The following is a 24,161-nucleotide window of genomic DNA, read 5'->3' on the forward strand; positions in this document are numbered from 1 at the left end:
GGATTCAATCTTCGATTTAGGATCTTGCAGGGTCCAAACTCATCACTCTCTCCTGCTACTATAACTACAGATGCAAATTATAAGAGAGACTTATAATTGTATGAGTGGACAATGGCCTGGAAACTAAATTGTCTAATATGCCTCTAGCTTGTAAGTTTTGCCCTTCTGAAGGCAGAGTTAAAGAATGAAAACAAACTCTACTTTGGGGTGGGGGGGGTGGTAGGTCCTCTGCTAAGGTCTTTGTTGAGTACCTGCCTTTGCGGTTCACAATTAGTTACTTAATAATGGGTTCTTGGTGAGGGAATTTGGCAACATGTGATTTTCAACAACTACATGCTTGATTTTTAGGTAACTGTTCATTTCTTTGAAAATCAGGGGGCATTCACACGCAGGTGTCCTAAATTTCCTTAAATTGAAAAATCAACGTTTTATAAGAATTTGCTGTGTCTCACTGTGAAGCAGCAAAGAAACAGGTGTCTGCTTGTGGCAAATGCTGAGCTCCCAAAGGAAGCTAAAACTCTGGGCCCGGGAGTGATGCCTGGGACACCTCGGGGCTCACCTGGGACCCCTTCTCCCGCCTACTGAGAGCAGACTGGGCTCTGGATTCTAAATCCAAATCCCGAATTCATTCCAAGCTACAATCATCCTCTTTCTAGCATCATCCAACCTAAACCGGAAGCTTCCACTTCCACCTCAGGTCCCGGGGTCATCAGCCCCTAAACTATCCTCCCCATCGACATTGTAACTCCTGTCCACCCCTCCACACCTCGCCCATTCTAAACACCGGGAAAGGCCCAGCATTAGGGAGGCTTTGAAAATCAAGGAGGCATTCATATGCAGGTGATCTAAATTCCCTGAAAGTGCAAAGCCAACCTTCAGGAATTAGATCAGCCAGGTTTCTCCCAAAGCCAGTGCTACACAGCTCGCTTGGTTGGGCTTGCTTTAGAGCCCTACCAGCCTGTGGGGAGAATTCAGCAAGTATGTAAACCTGAAGCGGGGAAATTGCATCTTTATTCTCACTAGCCTCTAAGTGAACCTTAACAATCCCTTTGATTGCCCCAGTTTTCTAATGTTTCCAGAATCAGTGGTTTCTCCAAGTACAAATCACATACTTTCATACTCTGAAGTAGAAACACCCCCAAAATACCAAACATTTGTCACTATACCTACACTGACGCTTATTAGACCCGCTGGTAGGGGTTGTTAGTTTAATAGTAGGCGTGCTACTATATCACATAGTTCTTTTTAAACATTTCGATAGCTCTATTTCAATATAACTGCCTTTCTTGGGATAGGGTGGGACTGCCCAAAGGATTCTCGCAGAACAGATAAGATCCGGCAGCCACTTTTGATAGATTGTAGGCTTGAGTGCCACAGTCCAAAACACCTGGGTTCAAATCCAGACCCTGCCAGCTTCCAGCTCTTTCTAGAGCAAAATTACTTCCTCTCCCTCAGCTTTGAATTTCCTCAGTGTGAGCGTGGCAGCAAATGGGAAAACAGCATTTACTGTGCGAGGGCTGGGAACACAGCTCAATGGTAAACAAAGCACCTTGGGTGTCCCAGGCCCTGGAATCCACCCCTAGCACTGCAAAGCTAACCAAACTAAAGCATGTGTATTTACCTTGTGAACCCACTGACCAGAATTAACTGAACCTCTACTTATTTGGTGGCAGACACAAGACAAGACCAACCTTAAGCATTTTATACTGGAGGCTATAGTACGGAAACTATTAGCTCAGGTTGACCTACAAGAACACTATGAACTCAATGACCAAAAATTAAATGAACTCTGCCCTACGAGCACACTATGAACTCAATGACCAAAAATTAAATGAACACTTATTTGGTGGCAGGCAAAAGACAGTTCTGGGGCTCATGTACAGGCGCCATCCTTAAGCATTTTATACAGAAAGCCACTGTACTGGAAGTGTTGGCACAGAACACCCTATAAACACAGTACTCGCTTCAAACGTCACAAATGTTCTTTGTAATTACATGCTGGCTTATGTTGCTTTCTCGGCAACAACTGTTGGTTCGTCTAGCTCATGTCTTCCCAATAAGGCTCCTTATTGGCCAGAGTCTGGGCCTCATTCATAGAAGGTACTGCTTGTTTAATAAAAGAACACAGGATTTGATACTGACCCTCCTGGCTTCAATACTCTACTCTGCCACCTTCAAGCTTGTGGCTATGGTAGAGGCTGATATTTGTCAGGCAAAACCTGCACTGTCTTTAAAGCAAACCACCCCATGTTATAAGCATGGGCCCAGCACTTAAAATGAGCATACTTCCCAGCCTGCCTTGCAGTTAAGAATAGCCATTATGTTCAGGTTCAAGCCAATTAAGAATATAAACAGAAATGTACATACCTTCCGGTAAGTATTCTCAATATACAAATTTCATCATGAATCCTCAATTAATCCTTTCTTCCCTCCTGATGGCTGGAGCTAGAAGGGCCATTTTGGACCCTGAGGTAATACTGGGAGTAAAAGCCATGCACAGGGAACAAGCCAGAAGGAGCCTGGGGCCTAAATGCTGTGCAATACATTAACCTGGCCAGCAATCCATCTTAGGAAAGTTAATCTCCTTGGACTTCAGGATCATCATCTATAAAAGCATGGGAATGTAAGGTGCCTATTGCCTAGGGTTGCTTTGGAGACTCAGTGATGGGTTTGGTTCACAATAAGGACTGCGGTTCAGAGAGCTGATATTACCACTGCTATAGTAAAAACTGCAGCTCTGCTGCAGTGGACACTATAGCAAAAGGGGCAGAACACAGCCCTAGGTACAGAGAGGTGACTCAACCATTATTACAGTCTAAAGATGCTATATTGTTTGGATCTTGAATGACCCTTATACATCCAAAGGTTTGGGGCGCTGGGTGGTCGTTTTGGGAAAAGATGGCACCTTTCAGAGGCAGGGCCTAGAGAGAAGTCTTGGGGTCACTGAGAACAGGCCCTTACAAAGTACAGTACAGCCCAGCTCCTCCTCCTCCTCCTCCTCATTCCTCGGCAATGAGATGAGTGTTTTCGCCTGCCCCTCCCCAAAACTGCTCGACATCGTGATACCCTGCCCGAAAGCAACACAGCCAACCCTTAAAACTGTGAGCCCTGAGTTAGTCATGTCAGAAGTCTTGTCATAATGATAGAAATCAGGCTACCACAAGAGGCAGCTTAGCCAGCCCTGGCAAGAATTCCTTTCTCCAGCACCTTCATCAGATAGTCTTAGGAAGCAAAGTGTACCACCTTTTCAACGGTGTTAGGACCAGCAGTGCTGGTTCATCCATTAACCACGCCACCCATCCCGGCTACCCCCACCACTGACATAAACCCCTCCTCTGTCATTGTGTCCTCCTTCTCCTCTGCCTTTGATCACCTTGATCCTGCCTCTGAGCTCATGCCTATCAAGACATCAAAGTTTCCTTCCATCTCTTTTGGAAGGACCCTCTGCTCTCTGCCTAATCACTGGAAGTGATAACTTGATCCCATCCTGTTCAAACACAAGGCTTCCCAAACTCCATAAACTGTGTGCGGGGGTCACTGAAGAAGAACACAAACACCCACTAACCATCCCGAGGTTCTCCTCCGGGGATCATCTGGTTTGCAATATCTGCCCTGGTCTGGGAGGATGGCTCTTCACGGTACTCAAAATCAAACCACGCTTTCTGCATCCACAGCCTACACACATCTTTCTGGAGTGGTTTCTTCCTGGTCAAGGCGACACAGCTCCTTCCTTGTTCTCTCCTGCTGCTGCCACACTTGCCATGTCACATTTCCACACATGGGCTTCACCCAGGCACAGACATGGTGCCAGTCCCCCCAGCTCTCCTCCCACTGCATTCCCTCTTCTTCACACTCAGATGAGTGCTTGCTCGCTCTCTCTCTCTCTCTCTCTCTCTCTCTCTCTCTCTCTCTCTCTCTCTCTCTCTCTCTCTCATCTTCTGCCCCTCTGGCTCCATCCATTCCAGACAGGGGAGACTCTGCTGTTCACCAGCCCAGGCCTAAGATGCCTTTGGAATGGAAATGAGGGTGGTGGTGGTAGCCAATGGCTGAGCCTGGAAGAGCCACCTGGGACTCCAAAAGGACGGGAGACTCAGCAGTCAGGAGAACAGGGACAAAGACTTGAATTATCAGTGTCCTAAACAGGCAATAAAAGAGAAACCTGAACCAAACTCCAGACACCGGCAAAGGAAGGGAGCAGAAACAGACAAGCCCGAGGTCACACTCGTCTCACAGATGCACCCAGTGGTCCTCCTCACAGGGTCACAAGATTTTCTAGCTCTGATCTGCAGTTTCAGAAAGGTCATTTCCTCTATTTGTCTCCCTTTCACAGCGCTTAGCCTGACTCAACTTTTATACGATTTTATTCCAGGTATGTGGCCCACACGGGTTCAAACCCTTGGGCTTCTTTATTACTGTTTTAAATTCACACTGTGCATTAATTCACATCACACAGCAGGAATGCTGACCACATGAATCAGACTATACCAGGAGACTACCAGACTGGAGTGTGTTTTTGTTCTCTCCCCAAGCACACTGTGCTTCTCCCAGGTTAAGACTAGTACGAGGCAGGCCTCCCAAGCCATGTTGTCAGCGCTCAGACGACAGGCCATGAGCTTGAACATCCTTCAGAGGGGCTCAGAACGGGGCGGGCATTCGTGTGCCTGTCCCAGGTTCCAGCCTCTCCACTGTCACACAGATCTGGGCTTCTACCCCAAGAACCCTTTCCAGTCACCTGCAGGCGCAGCTTCCTCCAGGGCCTCTCTGGGGTGGGTGGAGTGGGGTGGAGAGAAAATGACTACACTCCCTGGGTGCCAGGGTCCCAGCTCCCCTCCACAGAGGGACCTGGAGAGGGGACAGCAGGGAGACCAGCAGGCAGTCTCACATTTCCTCAACAGCCAAAAGAGAAAAAAAGAAAGAAAGAAAAGAAACAAAAGACACAAATGTCATAGCTCCCTGTCGTCCCATTGGCGGCTCCTTCGGCCCTGAGCCCCACCCTCAACCACACAGCCAAGCCTGGGAAGTGTGGTGCGGGGGCGGGGCTTTCCCAGTTTGTGTCCTTTTCAATCTCCATGAATCACCAACTGCTGATTCAAGCTGAGACACAGTGACAAATACTGTACAACACATATAAATATAGACTCATAAAGAGGCTGGCCAAGAGAAGCCCAGCTCCTGATTTCCTTTACCTGAGCGCACAGGAGACGTGGAGATTCTGTACCCTAACAAAAGGACAAACTGACCAACCGCACAGACACACGTGTGTGCCTGTGCATATGTATGCTGGGCAGGGAAAGGCTGGCACTAATGAACTCACAATCCAGAGAATTTGGTTTCACTGTTCTGAGGTGGTTGCCAGAATATTAAGATTTTTTTTTTTAAGATGCCTTAAAGATCCCAGCCTGTACCTAAGTTTGAGCACCTCCTCCGAATGAACACATTGACTGAAGTTTCAAACATGCTGCAAGGCAATAAAGATTTTTTTTTTAAGGATATCTTACATCCCTTAAATGCAGACTTTGAATGTCTTACTGAGACTCACATGTGAATCAAGATGAAGGTGAAATTAAGGAATTCGAGGCTAAAGTCCATTCTCATTCTGGATGCCAGTTAATGTTTGTAACGTGCAGATAATTCAGAGACGCTCTCCATGGATAAATTCTATAAGTGCAAAAAACCTAGAATGGGGAAGCAAGAGTCCAGCAGCAGTAACTTCTCTGAATGCAGAGGATGGAGAGGCGCACAGAGAAGGTAGGGGGTGTGTCCATTCTTGAGGTCTGAGGGGAGAATGCACCAGGTGCCAGCTATGGAATTTATGATAAACCAGAACACTGGAAAAACACAGTGGAGATTGCTCGACATCAGGCCAAGAAGAGTCAAGAGGATGGAGGCCTGCACGGAGGAGTGGAGGGGGGGGGGGCTCACTTCTGAGACCACAGCTTCTTCCTCCTACTCTGAGCCTTCAGACTTCTTTCTCTGAGGGCATGGAAACCAGCCCTAACACACCCCCTTGCCAGGCAGCTCACTGGCTGCTTTCCCTCCTGCAAGGACTATGAGCTGCTGGCCTTCCTTAGTGAGGAGACACAGAACTAGTGTCTTCAACACACACTTAGCCTATAGACTTCTTAGGCAAAACAAAGCACCCCTTCAGCCCCCATCCCACCCACTCCCACCTTCCCCCTCCAAAACCCAACAATAAAAAAAAGCACCATCATTCACGAAACCACGGTTCCCAACACAGTACAAATTATGTTGTAACTCCCCTGGAACCGATGCAAACCAACACAAAAGTAAAGACACTGGAAGCCCTCTACCCACACACCATTCCTAAGCTACGGCCTTGCAAGTGAGGGGCTTCATCCAAAGGCCCAGGACAGCTTTAAACCAACCAGTAATTCCACCGTTCTTCCTGGGTCAGAAACAAACGGACTCTCTTGGTACTTTAATCCACTCTGTCACACTCTGGCTACCCCCTCTGCCTCCCAAAACCCAGTGTTGATGGGAGAGAACCACAAGGAATTAGCAATGAGATCGGGTTAAACTTTCACAGCTATAGAACTGATAAGCAGTCACTTACCCAGCACAGCCAGACAGCTCAACACTGGGAAAAAGCACTTCATGTCGGCGGCGGCTGCGGCGGCAGCAGGAAAAGGACACAGTACAGGGCACCGTGCTTTTCCCACCGCCTAATCTCTCATTACTGCCAATCCACTTATAGCTCCAGGGAACAGTTTGGAAACAGAACTTCACGGGGGAAAATGAGAGCCAGTCAAAGACGGAGTAGTCAGAAAGAGGGAGTTGGGGGCAGGGGAGGGGAGTGGCGTGTGCAAGAGTCCTCTATGCCTAAGGCAGGGTCCAGAGCAATTCCAGAGGCGCTCTAGGTTTCTGCCACATTGTATATGCCTTGCAGTCTCCACCGGAACTGTGGATTCTGGTGGATTAATCCTCGAGGAAAATGGGAGGAAAGAGAGACTGAGAAAATCCTTTCATGCGCTGATTATACAGAAATGTCCTTGGCTTCGCAGTGAAGGTGTCTGAGATTTCTCATTCAGATCCCCCAAAGGGAACCAGGCAGGTTTTGTCAAAACCCAAAACAGCCAAAACACCCTGACTGATAAAGACACTTCGGATTTCTTCATCAAAAAGTCCATCTCCATCCATGGTGATAGGTCACAGTGCCGTCACCTGCCCCAGAACCTCCCAGGGCACGCGAAGTAAGCTGGCATTTGGTAGCTCCAGAGTGGTCCCACAAAAGCCCGCAGATTCCTAAAACAAACACAACAGACATTTATCTAAGGCCAACACAACCCCCGCAAAACCGAGAGAGGCCAAAGCGCCCCGACTGGCCAGCCCAGCCAACTGGGTCCCCTCCCTGGGCGAGGGCAGCTCATGTGTGCATCCTGACCTTGTACAAATCTTACCCTCCGTGCCCTACGCCTCAGTTTCCCCGCCCAGAGCAGGGCAATTATGATTGTTCTCAAAACACTTTCACCAAATGCCTCTCTCACTCGCGGGCTTTTTCCATCGCGGTCTACGAAGTGGGGCGCGGCGGGCAGCCCCACCCTCGGCAGCGCGGGTCGCCACGGGGCTGGCGCGGGGCCGCGACTCGGGGCGCCGGCCGTGGGAGCCGGGGCGCGCCGCGTCCCAGGTGGCCCGCTATTGTTTTACCTCCCCGGCGTTTGAGTCTGAGACACTGGCAAAGAAAAGGCTCCGAAAAGGGGGCTCGGAGCTCCGCTTGTGGCAGGCTCAGCCTGCTCCGCGCGATCCGGGTCCAACGGAGAAAGGGGCTTGGGCCCGGGGCGGGACGCCGATCGCCACGCCACGGTCCCCGCGTCCCCGACCCCGATCAGCGCCTGCCCGCGCTCACCTCGCCCGGGGCCCCGCAGCTCCCAGCAACCGAACGTTCGCCCGTCTGTGTCCCGCACGCCTCCCAAGACGCGCCGCTTCCTCCTCGCCTCCCGCAGCGGCTCAGGCCGTCCAGCTCCCGCCCCGCCCCAGGCCCCGCCCTCCAGCTCCGGCCTGGCCCGCAGCTCCCCGAGAGGCGAGCAGGGGCGAAGGCGGTGGCCTCACGGGGACACGCCCCCGGCACGCCCCGCCCACCGCCTCGGAGCTCTTTGGCTGCACCCGCACACAGCTGCGGACCACCTGGGATGAGCTGATGGAAAGTTAACCCCGGGTTCGCGCACCAAGGGCCCTTCCCAAAGCCTAGGCTCCAGGGGGACGCGTCTTTTGCCCGATAAACAATAGCAAAAAAACGCTTCGTTGGAAACTTGAGTCTATTTTTATAAGGAACCTCTACATTGTGCTTCACTCTAGCATAGAATCTGGACCCCAGAGACAGCCTGGGTTCGTAGCTGTGGTGTTAGCCTCTGTGTTGCTTAACCTCTCTGTGCCTCAGTTTGCTCATCTGTTACAAAGAGTAAATAACCTCTGATTAATAGGGTTGTGTGAGGTGTCCATGTCATACTTGTAAAGCACTTAGCGGAATGCCTCATATGTCAAAAGCACACAGTTAAAAAAATGAACTGTCAGTATTTTATAACAGTGCTAGCTGTACAAATGCCTCCATATTTATTCAATATTATCAAACACAAGGTGTTAAAAACGACTCGTTATAGGAGCAGGAGCAGGTTGGATTGCACTGCCCTCACAGAACTTGTGTTCTACTGGGGAACACTAACAGTAGGCCCTGTGTCAATGGTGTGGAGGAAGGCTTCCAACCCTAGGGTGTTCCTGGGGTGAAATGCTGGGCAGGGTAAGGCCCAGGAAGCCTTTCTCCTTCAGAAAAGGAGTATAAAACCATGGGACAAGGGGGAAGGAGGTACAGGGGACAACCATGGCCCCCAGAAACAGAACTTTATATGCTCAGAGAGGAAAGACTCAGTACCTACGAGGAAAAGCCCTGTAGGGCCTAACTAGACTGGAGGAAAGACTGACAGGAAGAGCTGTAACAAAGCCAGAGCGGCTAAGGGCTGGGCCTTAAGCTTACCTCCGAGAGAAAGCCCCAGAATGGTCTGAATAAAGAACTGTGGCAATCAGAGCTGCATTTTAGAAAAACCACTTGACCTAGGAATAGAGGGTGGGTGGGAGAGTTTTCCGGAAGACTGGAGATACTGTGGAGCAGGGTAGTTGAAAAATCCAGGAAATGGAAGTAACCACACAGGCAGCTCCGGGGACAGAGAAGCCTTGGTGGCCGGGGGTGGACTCCACAGAATGTCTAGGTGAGCGTGAGAGAGGTTTAGTGTCTGAGATCAGGATTCAGAGGAGACAGAAGGATGAAGGTTGGAGTTTGAGGGGGTCCAAGCCCTTTATTTGATTGACAGCCATGTCCAAAGAAACAACCAGAGGATTTCAGAACTCGGAGAGGAGCTCACAAAGTGTTTTCATCCCATTGGACTGCATGACAGCGAAACACTGAACTGAAAGAGTACATTGATGTGCCGGGGAGACGGCTCGTTTGCTAAAGGGACTGCCATGGAAATGCGGGGGCCTGAGTCTGTCCCCAAAATCCACATTAAAAACAAAACAAGTTGGGCGGTGGTGGTGCAAGCTGTAATCCCAGCACTTGGGAGGCAGAGGCAGGCAGATTTCTGAGTTCGAGGCCAGCCTGGTCTATAGAGTGAGTTCCAGGACAGCCAGGGCTATACAGAGAAACCCTGTCTCAAAAAAACCAAATTCAAAAAAACCAAATAAATAAATAAATAAGTAAATACAAAACAAAACAAAAATGTATCTGGACCTTGAAGGACCATGCCTGAGGTTGTTGTCCTCTGGGTTCTAACACTTGGGCATATATATGGACACACACACACACACACACACGTATATATACACAAAATGAATATATTGATAACTCACTCATCCCCCAAATTCAATACCTCTATTGTACAAGACAATGAAGGTCTCGCCATAGGGGATGCCCGGATAACTGAGAAGTCTTTATCTGCCCTGCCCTCCCCTCCCCCCTTGGCTGTAAATTTCTTGAAGGCAGTCTGCCCTATAATTATCATGTATCCCCAAACAACTCTTGGCATTTGATCTGCATATGTAATGGAACTATAAATACACCTATCATATCAAAGTGAATATTTATCACATATTTAAAGTATTGTATTTAAAAACCTCCTCTTGTATGTTACATATTCCCTTTGCCCCAAGACAACAGTGGCCCTGGTGTCTCTCAGCTCTTGCCTGCTGGACTCCTGTGTTTATTTCCTAAATATCTGTGTGTGAAGCAACGTCTCTGTTCTCTTAGTACCTTCTTGTGAGGAACAGAGACAATGAAACAAACATGTAACACAATGGCATGCTGTGTGTGTGTGTGTGTGTGGTGTGTGTGTGTGTGTGTGTGTTTAGTGGGTGAGGTGGGGAGAGAAATTCTATTCTAGGTAAGATGGTGAAGGAGGATTTCTCAGAGAGGTATTAGAACAGAAGCCTGATTTAGAGTCAGGGAGGAGGAGAAAACAGCAATCTCTGAAGGAAGAGCCCCAGCTGGAGGAGACAGCATGGGCTAGGCCGGCTAACCTGCTCTGAAATTAAAAGTATTTCTAACATAGCATAAAGGAGAATTGGGAGGAGTGTGATCCGAGAAGCCCAGAGGAAACCAAGACCCTGAGACCTTGCAGTCTGGGAAGCACTTCTTCCGGGTCATGGGCTACTGAGAAAGCAGCTCAGTGGGAATAGAGAGGAAGGGTGTTGGCTGGCAGAGGCCTTGGACACGGTGCGGGTGAGTTAGGTGAGCACCATCGCTCGGCAAAGGGAGTACACTGTGAAAGTTGTAACAAATGGCTGGAAGCCTTTCAGTTGCGCTCTCTGAAGAACTAAAGAGAGGAGAGAGCACATGCTCAAGGAATCTTCTTGAGGGACCATCTCAGCCAGCTTGTTCTCTGCCCTATCAAGCTGCCCTGCCCCTCCTCAAAACTCAGTTTCCAGGGCCTTCTCCCTGGGCCTGCAGTCTTGACCCTCTACACTCCATAATTCCTTGTCTGTTCCTGGGGTTTTTCCTTCTTGATCTGCCCATCCTCTATCACCTGGATGCCAAGCAACTTTCTCCTTCAGCCTTTGGCCCGCACCACCAAAGCAGACTCCCGGGACTGGCTTCTTCTCACATTCCACATGTAGGATTATGCAGAGAACTGTGCTAACTGCTGGACAGGGAGAGAAAGGCACAATTAAAAGAATTCCTTTGCCTCCCAGACACAGAGGCAATGAGATGAAGTCAGTGTGAACTGGAACCTGGTGGTCCCTCCAGATCAGCAGCAGGTTCAGAACTGAGCTGGGCAGGGTTTTTAGGGAAGCAAAGACATCAACAGAAAGGAAGGTACAGAAGACCCGTCAGCAAATCCACCCTGTGCCACCACCTACCCACCCCATCCACCTACCACACTCCCATCTGCACATTAGTGGCTTGCTTCACAACACTTTACAATTCAACTTCTGAATTGGCCTGGAACAAGGCAGGTATTTTGTGAGTCATGGAAGACCCCTTAATCTCCATCAGGGAACTCAACTCAGATGGAGCCAGATAGAGAAATCGCAACAAGGAGGGCTGGGGTGGGGTACACTGAAGACAGCCCCTAAGAGTCCTAACCCAGTACTACCATTGGGCATGAAGGATCCTGGTCCCCGAATGCCCTACTTCAAGAGAATCAGGAACTCTAGACATTCCTAGAATTCTTCCTGATTTCTAATTCTTTAAAGCGTTTATTATTTTGTGTGCATGTTTGGAGATTGAAGGACAATGTATAGGAGCCATTTCTCTCCTCTACTGTGTGTGTTCTGGATGTCAAACTCAGGTCATCAGGATTGGCAGCAAGTCCCCTTGCCCATTAAACCATATCAACAGCCAAATGCTTCCTACCTTTATCAGCTGACAATTAGCATGTTCTCTATTGTTGCTTTGCTGATCCTGGGGACTGAATAGGGCTGCCTACATGCTAGACAAGAACTCTGCCACTGATGCACACACACAGTCGGGATGCTAAGTTACCCACTCTGATCTAGAATTGCCTGAGCCTCCTGAGTAGCTGAGGTTACAGGCTTGCCTGCATCACAGACCCAGTGTTTAAATTAAATGCTGTGGGGAACAAAATTCATTATTGGAAAGGTAGGACCAAAAGATTCTATGAGTTTGAGACTTCCAGACCCACAGACAGTTATAATCAAAAGGATCAATTATAAGCCAAAACAGAAAAATGTTCAAGTTTTAAGGAAAAACATAAACAGTTGTCTACCAAAGTCACCCTGTCACATGAAAGAAAGCTGAGGGCAAAGCATTTTGCCTAAAGATAGCAGGCACAGACTAAGCCCCACCCCATCGTACCCCCACCCCTCCACTGTTAGTCCGGACTGCTCTTCAATGAGCCAGGAAGTGTCCTGTGAAAAGAGCAGAGCCTCCCACTGCACAGCTCAGCCTAAGCAAGGCTCGAGGTGTGTGCCGAACAGTTCTCCCGAAAGCCAACCTTCCTCAGTGATTACCCTCCTACACAGACAAGGATCCCGGAGCTGAGACTAGGAATAGCTTACACTGGCTGCCATCTGTCTTCAAACACACAGAGACTATAATATCTCGAGACCAGGGTAGAGAGTGGGTAGTCCCCAAAGGCTTCGCCCACAGGTGGCTGCTCAGAACCTGCGATGCGCCACCTAGCGTTACAGAAGGGAATAGGTTTGCCTCCTGGAGCTCAGATGGCTGGATTAGCCTAGAGGGGAAAGTCTGACTTTATTGAGAGAACATTCTCCATTCTCCACAAAACTGAGTTGCTTCTTTCATTCCAGATAAAGAACGGTGGTTGTAAAAGATAATGCAGGTGCCCAGGCCTGTGTTTATTGACACCTAACTCTGTGCCAAGCTTTTATGTTTTGTTTTCTTTTGTTTTTGAGATAGGTTCTTACTCCGTATCCCAGGCTTCCTGGAACTATGTGGTCCATGCTAGCCTCGAACTTGAAGCAGTTCTTATGCCCTGAGTGCAAGGATTTCGCGTGTGAGCCTCCATGCTCAGCTATTTATCGTTTGTTGCACAAGGTTAATCTTTAGAAATGTGGGTTACAGTAGAAGCCACCCGCAAGTGAGGTCGCAAATGTTAGTGGTCTGTGGAAAGAACCTAGCCAAATGCCTCACGAGCTATTCTCTATACTAACGTGTACTTACAATCTCCAATGTGCAGTGGGCCCAGAGTCAGAAATTCCAGCTTCCCATCCAGACATTGATCCTTAAATGATGCTCTAAGAACCCTCTGGAACCCAACTTCTGCAAGATGAGGTTGGTTATAATACTAGAAAGTCTTAAACTGACTATGTGTGAGCTACTGCAGACACAGTTAAAAGCATAGGTTCAGTGGGCAGTGGTGGCACACACCTCTAATGCCAGCATTCAGAGGCCAGCCTGGTCTACAGAGTCAGTGCCAGGGCTGCACAGAAAAACCCTGTCTCATAAAACCAAAACAAGTACAGGTCCCCTGGCCAATCTAGAAGATTCTATGTCTCAAGACCTGCCTAAAACTTGGCTTCAAAAGGCCAAAACGTTGGGATGTACTGGCTATGGTTTGAATGTGGTTCCAATGGCATACTGTTAAGAGATGATGGGACCATAAAGAGGTGATTAGATCATGGGCTCCACCTCTGCGAGGGGGGGTGTCACACTACAAGAAGGAAAGCAGGCTGTGTAGGGCTTGTGGCTCGCCCTCTAGCTCAGTCTCCCACACAAGCGTTCTGGCACATCCACAGTTCCCTTCTCCTTTGCCAACATGTCATAGGGCCCTCTCTCGAAGCCCATGTCAATGCTACTGTGGTTTAGATCCCCTAAACCACAAGCTAAATGAAAATTTATAAATCACCCAGTCCTTTTTTTAATCCTCTGGTAGTGGTGGTGGTGGTGGTGGGGTATATTCCTCACTATATAGACCAGGCTGACTTCAAACACAAAAATTCTCCTGGCTCTGCCTTCTGAGTTCTGACAGCCCCATGCCCCACACCTGGGATTGAAAGGAAAACATATTCTTATAGTGTTTCTGTGTTTTTGAAAGCAACCAATATTTTGAAATTGTCACTACAAGTGTGTATCACTTAGCCTGGTTTTAGGAGGTATTTTACAGCAATGGAAAGACTAAAAACAGATTGCCAATCACGTCCTCTCTGCCTTGACTAAGGAGCCTCTAGGCTACATAGCATCACCTAGAGTCAAAGAATCAGAAAAGCCAGTGTTAATCCCGAGTATGGTCTAAAGAACATCCTTGTTCCCAGGCTCAAACACTGAGCAATTGATTCGTCCCTTTTCCTGGACCACAATCTCAGCACATCCTCTTTCGTTTTGTTTGTAACCTAACAGCCTTGGATCACCTCCTTCTTATACCCGGCTCTTCCTTTTGTGAGATTCCTCCCTTTGCTAGAATATTGAGAGGCCCTGGAGGCTCCGGGTAGGCTAGATGCCACGCTGCTTGTCATGTCAGAGTGACTTCCCGGCATCAGATTGGCTGATCCCCAAGCTTTCTCTTGCTCCGCGTTGCTGGGCTGCTGGGCCAGGTGCCCAGGCTGGCTGCCACTTTCAGCCATGCTGTGGTCCAGGTGAAGAACTCTAAAGAATTTTATCTTGGTCCCTCTCATGAAGAAAAAATGTTGGATCACAATGCTGTCCTTGTACACAGGGAGGTGTATCAGCACAGGGCTGAGATTCTAAGAATCCCAACATTGAGCACAAAGCCTAGCAGAGCCTTTAAATGGGGTGATTTTTTTTGAGACATCTGTTACCTCATGATCACCATGGCTGTCTGGGCTGATCTGCCTGGCATGCTGCCTCCCCCCCGTAAAAGAGTGCAAAGACTTTGGCAAAACCTCTCCCAAATATACATGAGCCTGGCTGACAGTTTCAAAGTTCACTTGCAAGTTAATTATTTGGAACCCAAAGCATATTTTCCCATAACAGTAATATGATAGATGCCGATTATATTTCCAGAATGACAAGCAAGTGTGCTTAACCCTTCACATTCCTAAATGTTGCCTATTGAAGAAGGGGGGGAAGAAGCAGTGAACCAGCAATGCAGTTGAAACATCAGGTATTCAATAATATTGGAAAATAACACAGATGCAAGATATGCATCTTTTGAAAAGGAAAAAGACTAAATATTCAGTTTACTGAAAGCAATGCTCTATGTCTTGGGGTGTGAAAGAAGTAGTCGATCACTCAGCAGTTAGAATCACTTGCTGCTCTTACAGAAGACCCCAAATTTGGTTTTCAGCACCTACATCAGGCAATTCACAATTACCTGTGACTCCAGCTCTAGGGGATCTAATACCTTCTTCTGGCTTCCGTACCCACATGCATGCAGCATACAGACACAGAGACACATATATAGATGAATAGAAATAAATCTTAATGAAAACAAAACAAAACAAAACAAAACAGAAAAAGGTTGTCCTGATTTCTATCCCCACGGGATTCTGTTTCTGTGCGCTTCTCTGTTTGTTGTGTCTTCCCAGGAGGATGGAAGCTCAGAGTAGCTCCCTCTACCCTGCCTGGCTCTCCAGGGTGTGCTCAACACTTAGACTCAAGGCTAATGCACAGCCTGTGCTCAATAAGTACTAGTCAAATGAATAAGTAAAATCTAGCTGGAGAGAGAGAGGACAAGTTAGCAAAGAGAGATGTTGGTTGTGGTGGCATCCAGGAGGCAGAGGCAAGGGGGTCTCTGAGTTCAAGGTCAGCCTGGTCTATAGCAAGCTCCAGGTCATCTGGGCTATAGTGAGACCATGTATTTTTTTTTTTTAAAGAGAAGATCAAACCATGTTCAAAGAAACACAGACCTCTACTAGGATAGACGGGGCGCTTTCAATGGCTAAGAGGAAAATTGAGAAGGCCAGGCTTGGCCTGTTAGAGAAAGTTAGAGTGGTGGGAATGATGGAGGCAGGAGGGAGGTATGGAGAGAAGGCAAAGGCAGATCAAGTGGCTCTTGGGGGATTCTGGGTTTTGTTCTGTGTGGGGATGGGGATGGGGGCGGGAGGAGGGACCATGAGCTACTTCTGAACCACAAAGTGACAAGGCTTAATTTATGTTTGAATGTTCACTCTCTTCTATCTGTCCTTCCAAAGTATGCATCTTATCCCAGGACTCCAGGCAGTTGAGGCAGTAGTACTGTAAGTGCCAGTATAGGCTAGCCTCGGCTACATAGTTAAGACCCTGACTCAAAACAAACAAAACCAAAACAAGACAAAAAACATCCCCCAAAGGGTGTACATGTTTCTAGAGCGCCCTTTAGACCGGACCCTTCTGAGCACCTCTCCAGGCTCCTCGACTGCTCTCCGACTTCCCTATGCCTTTGGTTCTGCCTGCTATGAACTGGAGTTACCAGTAAGCCGTGTTTTCCGAGCTGTGCCTGTGTGCGCCGAGGTGCTCTGTGAGGTGAGGGCTGCCTTCTGCAGCTGCTGCCACTAGCTTGGCAAACTCTCGCCCTTTTTATGAGTGGGAAAAAAACCTCACCTCTCCTCCCCTTCTTCCGGAGTGAGTTCATGTCTCCACCAGCTCTGAGCTCTGTAGAGATGTCCAGGGCCACGCTTTCCCACTGACTCAGCTCTTGTTTTAACGTGTGGTTTTTCCTAGGAAGTTTCTGGGGGTCAGAGACTGCCCACTGTGACTGTGTAAGCATGCAGGCATGCAACGGAAGCATTACAGAACGGATTCGGGATAATTAATGGAGCCATGAACGAATGCCCTTGAACTCACTGTCACCACAGAGTGGGCCACTAGCTCCTGGGCTCTATGCTGCTTAGGTAGCTGGAGTGAGGAAATCTCCTAAGTTTTCAAGTTGGGTGACTTGAGCACAGTCTCTGATTCTCTCCTTAACAGCTGTGGGAGGTGATTCACACAGACCCTAGTGATCAAACTTTTTGTTTTGACTTGTACAAAGAATGTTAATTACCGATCGCCCTCTTTAGTTCATCTATCAGAGCTGGGAAGGACCATCTGCTGGGGATCTCCAGATCCTATACCAGCCTAGTCCCAGGGGCACTTGGGAAGCAACCAGCAGCAACCAGCAGCAACCAGCAGCAACCAGCAGCAACCAGCAGCAGCAGCAGCAGCAGCAGCAGCAGCAGCAGCAGCAGCAGCAGCGGCGGCGGCGGCGCCTCACCCCACCCCAGACTCCATGCTGCCCTGCGCTTAGGAGCCCACACGTGAACCTTAAGCTCAAGGTGCAAATTATCCCATATGGATGCCAACAAGCTTTCCCCGAGGTCACTTGTAACTTTCACAACACCCAACGATCCCCTCATCTTCCCCTTCTCTTTACTTATGATTTGCTATTTCTGGATGAGGGCTGGGAGCCACAGAAAAGGAGGAAGATTGCTGGGAAAAGAAAGGGCAAACCAAAGGAGAATCAGAAGGGGCCAATACAGAGCATCAGAAGGGAAAGAGAGAAGAGAAGAGAAGAGAAGGGAAGGGAAGGGAAGGGAAGGGAAGGGAAGGGAAGGGAAGGGAAGGGAAGGGAAGGGAAGGGAAGGGAAGGGAAGGGAAGGGAAGAGGAGGAAGAGCAAGGGAGAGAGGGAGAGAGAGGGGGAGAAAGGGAGAGAGGGAAGGACGGAGGGAGGGAGGGAGGGAGGGAGGGAGGAAGGGAGGAAGGGAAGGAGAGAGGAAAGAAGGGAGGGAGGCTTGAAGTAACCACGGATATTTGTGAAATATGTCTGAAGTATTTCATACCCAGCAGGGACCTCACAGCAGATCTTCCACAATTAATTGCCCAGAGAATCCAGCGCAGAACAAAGCCATTTTTTAGCGATCACTCATATGATAACCCCAATGCAGGAAACGCTGTTTTCCTCCAGACTCTATCAACTACAGCCATCTGTCTTGGTCCTGAGCTGTTCAAAACCATTTTTTTCCTTCACATGTGAGTGAGTCTCTCTCTCTCTCTCTCTCTCTCTCTCTGTGTGTGTGTGTGTGTGTCTGTGTCTGTGTCTGTGTGTGTGTGTCTCTGTGTGTGTGTGTGTCTGTGTGCTCGCACAAAACACCCTTTACTACAGTAATGGCTGCCTTGTGGAATTCCTCAGTAATTCCCTTGGCCTCCCCTGACCACCAGATGTCAGGCAGGCAAGCTGGCCTTCCTTTCATCCTCACCTCAGAGCCATTTTAGCTTCATGGTGGAGGGGTTCACAAACATTTGTGGTTTCCACCACAAATGAGGCCTGCTATTTTGAGTGAGGCCTGATCTTGCCTGAGGCCTGCTATGGGGGAAAGAGAGCAGAGTCACTGAGAGTAGGACTGGACAAGGGGAGATCTGTGCCAAAGGTTCAGTGGCTGCTGCTCTGTCCGGGAGAGTGGTCATTGTCACCAGAAAAAAATGAGGAAGAACACGATAGCAGGACCTGTGTGGAGACCTGTCAGCAGAGGACGAGGAGGAGAGCAGAGACCAAGGTTCCTTCCCTGGTTTGCTATGTGTTTTTTTTTTTGTTTTTTCTCAGCTGTACACTAGACCCTTACGATCCTAAGACATCATCCCTTCAACCAGCTTCTCCATCTTTTTCTCTTCTGATTTCTGTATGAATGCATGTTTTCCCTCTCCCTCTCCCTTTCTTCTTCTTCCTTTTCTTTTTTTTTTTTATAGTAACAGAATCAGAGCGAGGTAGTCAGATATCCTACCACACAAATACACTTATATTAATCAGAGGGCCACAGAGCTGGCCATCCTTTTGCGAGGATATGAAGAAGGGACAGATGAAGACAGGTGACATTATGCTCAACAGTTAACTCAGGCGACACTTCCTCTGTTAACTATCAAATCGACAGATTCCTAAACTGCAAGGCCAGCCTCTAGCCAGCCTCCGAGGGAGCATCCTTCTTCCCTCCTCCCTTCCTTCCCCTCTCTCACTATGTAATCTTGGCTAGCCTGGAATTTGAATTGCAGACCAAGTTGGCCTTGAACTAACTCACAAAGACCCAGATGGCTCTGCTTTCCTCCCGAGTGCTGGAATTGAAGACATTTGCCCCCTCCACCATGCCTGACTGGGATTATCCTGATTATGTTAATTGGTGTGCAAAACCCATCAGAACTGTGGCAGGGGATCCTGAGCTGTGTGAAATGGGAAAAGGGAACTGAACACCGGCACCCACTGGTCGCCCTCAGTTACTTGACTGGATTCGCTCTGACCAGATACTTTAAGCTCCTCCGGCTTTGCCTTCCCCACTGAAATGCCTTGAACTGGGACCCAGAACAGACCTTTTCTTCCTTAAGCCCCTCTTGTCAGGATATTTTATCACAGAAACAGAATGGAAAAAAAATTAAAACAACTAAGATATTCTATTTCACTGGAGGAAGGGTAAAAAGCATTTCTTTTGCCCCTCAAAGGTTCATTGAAATGCATCAACAATAGACAGATTAATAGAAAGAAAAGGAATATAAATTCATTAACAGGAGGAAATCACAGTACGTGTAAGCTCTAGTCTCCCCCAAGGGCCAGATGGTGAAGGCTTAAGTAACTTCTGAGCTGGAAGGCTGAGATGCAAGAAAGGTCATCTTATTATGCAGATGACGTCTCGAGAGTAACCTTTCTGTCTTGGGGAAGAACTATCAGATGCAGGTCTAGGGGACTGGTTCTAGGGCTTAGATACTTCCTTCTCTTTCTAGGGAGACTTAAGCTTTCCTGGTTATTCAGTGAGATTCCTCCAGAGCAGACGGAAGACAATTAATTACCTTTTTTTTTTTTTCCTTCTGGAAAAAGCTTTCCAGTCATACAAAGGAATTCCTGAGAAAGTCCCTCCCTGCCTGTGGTAAAGCTGGGGAAAGGCCGGCCAGAGAGAGCTTGACTCTGAGGCAAACCCCAACCCTTTCAGCAGGGCCAGAGAGGGTCAGTCTGTGAAGCGTCATTGTCTGTGGTCTTCTCATTGGTTGTGTAGCCTCAGAAATGTTGTTTTGATCTCGGTGTTTGGAGACAGAGTTTCTCTGTGTAACAGCCCTTGTTGTCCTAGAACCAGATCTGTAGATTAGGCTGGCCTTAAATTCACAGAGATCTGCCTGCCTCTGTCCCTCCAGTGCTAGGTTTATGGTGTGAGACACCACTGCCCAGCTAGAACTTTTTCTTTCTTTCTTTCTTTCTTTCTTTCTTTCTTTCTTTCTTTCTTTCTTTCTTTCTTTCTTTCTTTCTTTCTTTCTTTCTTTCTTTCTTTCCTTCCTTCCTTCCTTCCTTCCTTCCTTCCTTCCTTCTTCTTCTTCTTCTTCTTCTTCTTCTTCTTCTTCTTCTTCTTCTTCTTCTTCTTCTTCTTCTTCTTCTTCTTCTTCTTCTTCTTCTTCTTCAGATTAATGGAACTAACATGTGGGAATTGGGAACCAAACCTGTGTCCTGCAGAAATAAAAACCAACAAGTGTTCTTAATTGACGAACCATTTCTACCCACTTCCTCACTTAACAAAGATTTATTTTAGCTTTATGCATTTAAACATGTCTGTGTGTATGATTGAAGAGGTTGAGATTCATTCAGTATGGACACTGGAGACAGAACTTCAGCCTCTGGAGGGCCAGCAAACACTTTTAACCACAGAGCGGTCTTTCCAGCCCCTGTGAGAATGATCTTAGTCAGCCTGAGAGGAGGTGATCATCTGCAGAATAAAGACCAGAACATCTACTTTATCATGAGCAGGGTTAGAGACATGGCTTGTTTTCACTGTCAGCCTGACTTGGAGTTACCTAGGGGACATCTAGTGGTGCGTCTCTGAGGGGGTTTCCTGAGAGTGTGAGGTGGGAAGCCACACCCTGAATACGGGTGACACTGATTCCTGCACTGAGGAAAAAGAGGTGAGCTGACCACGGGCTTCACCTCACCCTGCTTCCCGTGGGCAAGCACCCTGAGCAGTCAGTCATAGCCTGTGCCTGCAGCCATTGCTTCCTGATACAAAGGAGCACAACCCGCACATCCACCTTAAGTTGCCTTTGTTGGCCATTTTGTCATGGTATTGAAAAGAGTGACTGATATAGTTAGCACGGGAAATAACAGCATACAGGACATGCTCAGGATCAGCCATTTAACAAATGTGGTTTTGTGCCTGCTAAGTGCAGTGTGTTCTATTCCAGGTGACGCTGAAATAGAAGAGACAGAAAGACACCCTGCCCTCACAGAACTAACACTCCACAAGAACCAACGAGCCAACAAATAATTGAAATGTGTGACATATTAAAGGAGAAAAAACCTAAACTATAAAGCACACAAGATGATGGAAAAATGCTTTGAAAAGAGCCACAAGGGGAATAAAGGAACACCATAGTACTTGGCGTGGGGCTTCCCGGGGCCAGCGTGGGTGGTAGAACAAAACCGTGCTTGAAAACAAAACAAATCTAGACTAAACTAAAGTGGAAACGTAAGGGTTCTTTGGAAAGTCAGTTGTGTCGGATGGTGTTTTGCTGGGGCGCACACATGGAGAAGTGCTTTCCTGAAGCAGACACAGGTAAAAGGATATTTTGCTAAAGCAAGCACATGAAAGGACCTGTGACGAAGGATTCTGTGCTAAGGACACGCACGTATTCATCTGCCTTACATTACCTTGTTGAGCTCCATTTGTCATGACTCCATAAAATTCTGTTTCAAAAACCAAACCAAACAAACAAACAAAACAAAAACAAAAACAAGCAGACAATGACAAAAAAAACCCTCATGATCTGGTCACAAAATCATCAGCATTCTTGATGCAAGTTGAGTGTGAGTGGAGACTTGCACTGGGGGGAGATAAACTTCAAAACAAGCCATCTTAAAGCTGCTGATGTATCAGGAGGCGGATAGGTAACGGGATTAAATGACAGAGAACAAACTCTAAGCATGTAGACTGATCAGGCCTGATGTTGCTCCCTTTAACCCCAATGCTCAGGAGACAGAGGCAGGTAGATATCTCTGAGTCTGAAGCCAGTCTGGTCTACATACCAATTTGCAGGCCAACTGGGCTACACAGCGAGATCCTGTCTTGAAAAATACAAATGTCAACACAAAGGAAAATAAAAAGTCCATGAAGCCCGAGGCCCCGTGGGCTGACCCTCCTCCTTCTGCTCCTGTCTACAAGAGTATGCTTTTCCTCTAATACAGTCTGCTTGTTCAGATTCTGTGGGTCCCAGTGAAAGCCTCTCAACAGAAACATAGGATTTGAGGTGTCCCCAAAGCAGATGGGGGCTTGGTGGTTGTAGTGGCTTGAAAGAAAACGGCTCCAGCGGGCTCAGAGGGAGTGGCACTATTAGGAGGTATGGCCTTGTTGGAATAGGTGTGGCCTTGTTGGAGGAAGTGTGTCAGTGGGAGCAGGCTTTGAGGTCTCAGGAGCTCAAGACAGGCCACTGTCTCAGTGACTTCCTGCTGCCTGGGGACTAAGATTTAGAAGTCAGCTACCTCTCCAGCACCATATCTACCTGCATTCTGTCATGCTTCCCACCATGATGAGAATGGACTAAACCTCTGAACTGTAAGCCAGCCACAATTAAATGTTGTCCTTTTTAAGAGTCATAGTGTCTCTTCACAGCAACCTAACTAAAACAGTGGTGGAGCAGAAGATGGCAGATGTTAGCAAATTTTCTTGGACTTTGTGAGAGATAATTAACTTTACCAGCCCCTCCAGAATCACTCACTGGGATCTATATACTGGTGTGTTACTTTGAATGCAGCCTTTAATCGTGTGAGAACCTCTGGCTATTCTGCTGGAACACCAGTAAAGGAAAAGAGGAGGCAAAGGTTACGAGCAGGCAAATCAAGGGACCTCATAAACCACCCAGTCCCAGTAACTGCTTCAGAGGACTTCTTATGTATGGGTAAAACCAGGGGAGACCAGAGTCATGGAGCCAAACCAAACCCAATTTGTCACTAAAATTCACACTGTTTAGTAGTCCTAAGTAACTGGTACAATAATGTGACATTTGAGATGTTAGGTGGACATGTAAAGTAAGGTACCACGTGGGCAGATGGTTGACTGAGTTTAGAATCCAGGAAAGATATCCAGACCGAAAAGACACATTGAAAGTCCTGAGCATATGGACAATATGCTCCAAGGGTGATGCAAACACTGAGGAAGGACAAAGCCTAAGGCAGAGACCTGGAGCACAGTAGCGCCTGAAAAGGAAGGAGGACTCTGCACCTGTGACCACCCAACAGGTAAAACACTAGGCACCTGTGAGAACAAAGTACCCAATGAGTTTCTGCGAGAAAGGAGAACTCATTGTATTGAAAAATCTCTAAGTAATTACCTAAGAGACCGTGATGACTAATCTTCATCATCAACTTGATTAGACTTAGAACCACTGTGGAAATTCATTTCTGGGGTGTTTACGAGGGTGTTTCCAGAAAGGCTTTACTGAAGAGAGAAGAGTCACCCTAAATGTGGGTGGCTCTGTTCCCCATAGACTGGGTTCCTAGATTGACTACAAAGGAGAGCAGCCCACAGGCATTCATCTCTGTCTGCTCCTTGATTGCAGATACAACGTGAACTTTCAAGCCTCATGCTTTCCCCACAGTCACGGGCTACATGCTTTCAAACTGCCAGCCCAAATAAACCCTTAAGTTGCTTTGATGGGTATTTTTACTGAAATAGGTGGGGATCAAGAGCAGATCACTGGACTTGTCCAGTGAATGATTTGGTGCTTTGAAAGTTTCAGTAGAGCAAGTGTGGAGGCCTGCCCATGAGAATTTACGGAAAGGAGTGAAGGAGCTAGAATTAAGATGACGGATAACCTTCAAGAAATTCTAGACATTTCCGTTTTACAAATGGAAAAGAGAAACGGTTCATAGCAAGAGAAGGTTGTGAGGTTAAGAGAGTGTTTAAGGTTCAGAGCATGTTGTCTGTGGACAGAAGTCAAACAGGCATTTAGAAGCTTCTTTCCTAAACCAAACCAACCAAATAAAAACATCGAGTCCCTTGCTTGGGCCCACACACAGCTTACGTAACTAAACACAGACGAAAGCCTGGCACCTTTGTTGGGTGTCTGGAGCTTTTACTTTGGCTCACCCACTTATTTCTGCAGGTCAGCATAGTCATCACTCAAGGAATGTGTTTCTGGGCCTGCCCCACCCCTTCGAGGCTACAAACACAGAGATCAATCACCTTAAACTTGAAATTATCTTCAGTTCCAGGTAGAAGAAAACTTGGCAGGATGGACCATCCCCAGTTGGGGGCAGTCATCCGTGCTAGGGAGGTTGTGTCCTGGAGCAGAAGTGACCATCTC

The 24,161-nt window shown here is 47.8% G+C and overlaps 1 protein-coding gene across 2 annotated transcripts in view; it reads right to left on the reverse strand.

Moving 5' to 3' along the window:
* Positions 1-7,968, reverse strand: part of Igsf3 (immunoglobulin superfamily member 3) — an 89,337-nt gene extending 81,369 nt beyond the window's left edge. For both annotated transcript variants that reach the window (XM_052179631.1, XM_052179630.1), the window contains exons 1-2: positions 7,865-7,968; positions 6,575-7,263 (exon numbers count right to left, since the gene is read on the reverse strand). In XM_052179631.1, the coding sequence (XP_052035591.1) occupies positions 6,575-6,617 (43 nt within the window). In that variant the 5' untranslated portion in view covers positions 6,618-7,263; positions 7,865-7,968. The remainder of the gene's footprint in view (positions 1-6,574; positions 7,264-7,864) is intronic.
* Between the last annotated feature and the right edge of the window lie 16,193 nt (positions 7,969-24,161).

The sequence above is a fragment of the Apodemus sylvaticus genome, chromosome 4, assembly GCF_947179515.1.
Source record: "Apodemus sylvaticus chromosome 4, mApoSyl1.1, whole genome shotgun sequence".
In the NCBI taxonomy this organism is placed as follows: domain Eukaryota; kingdom Metazoa; phylum Chordata; class Mammalia; order Rodentia; family Muridae; genus Apodemus; species Apodemus sylvaticus.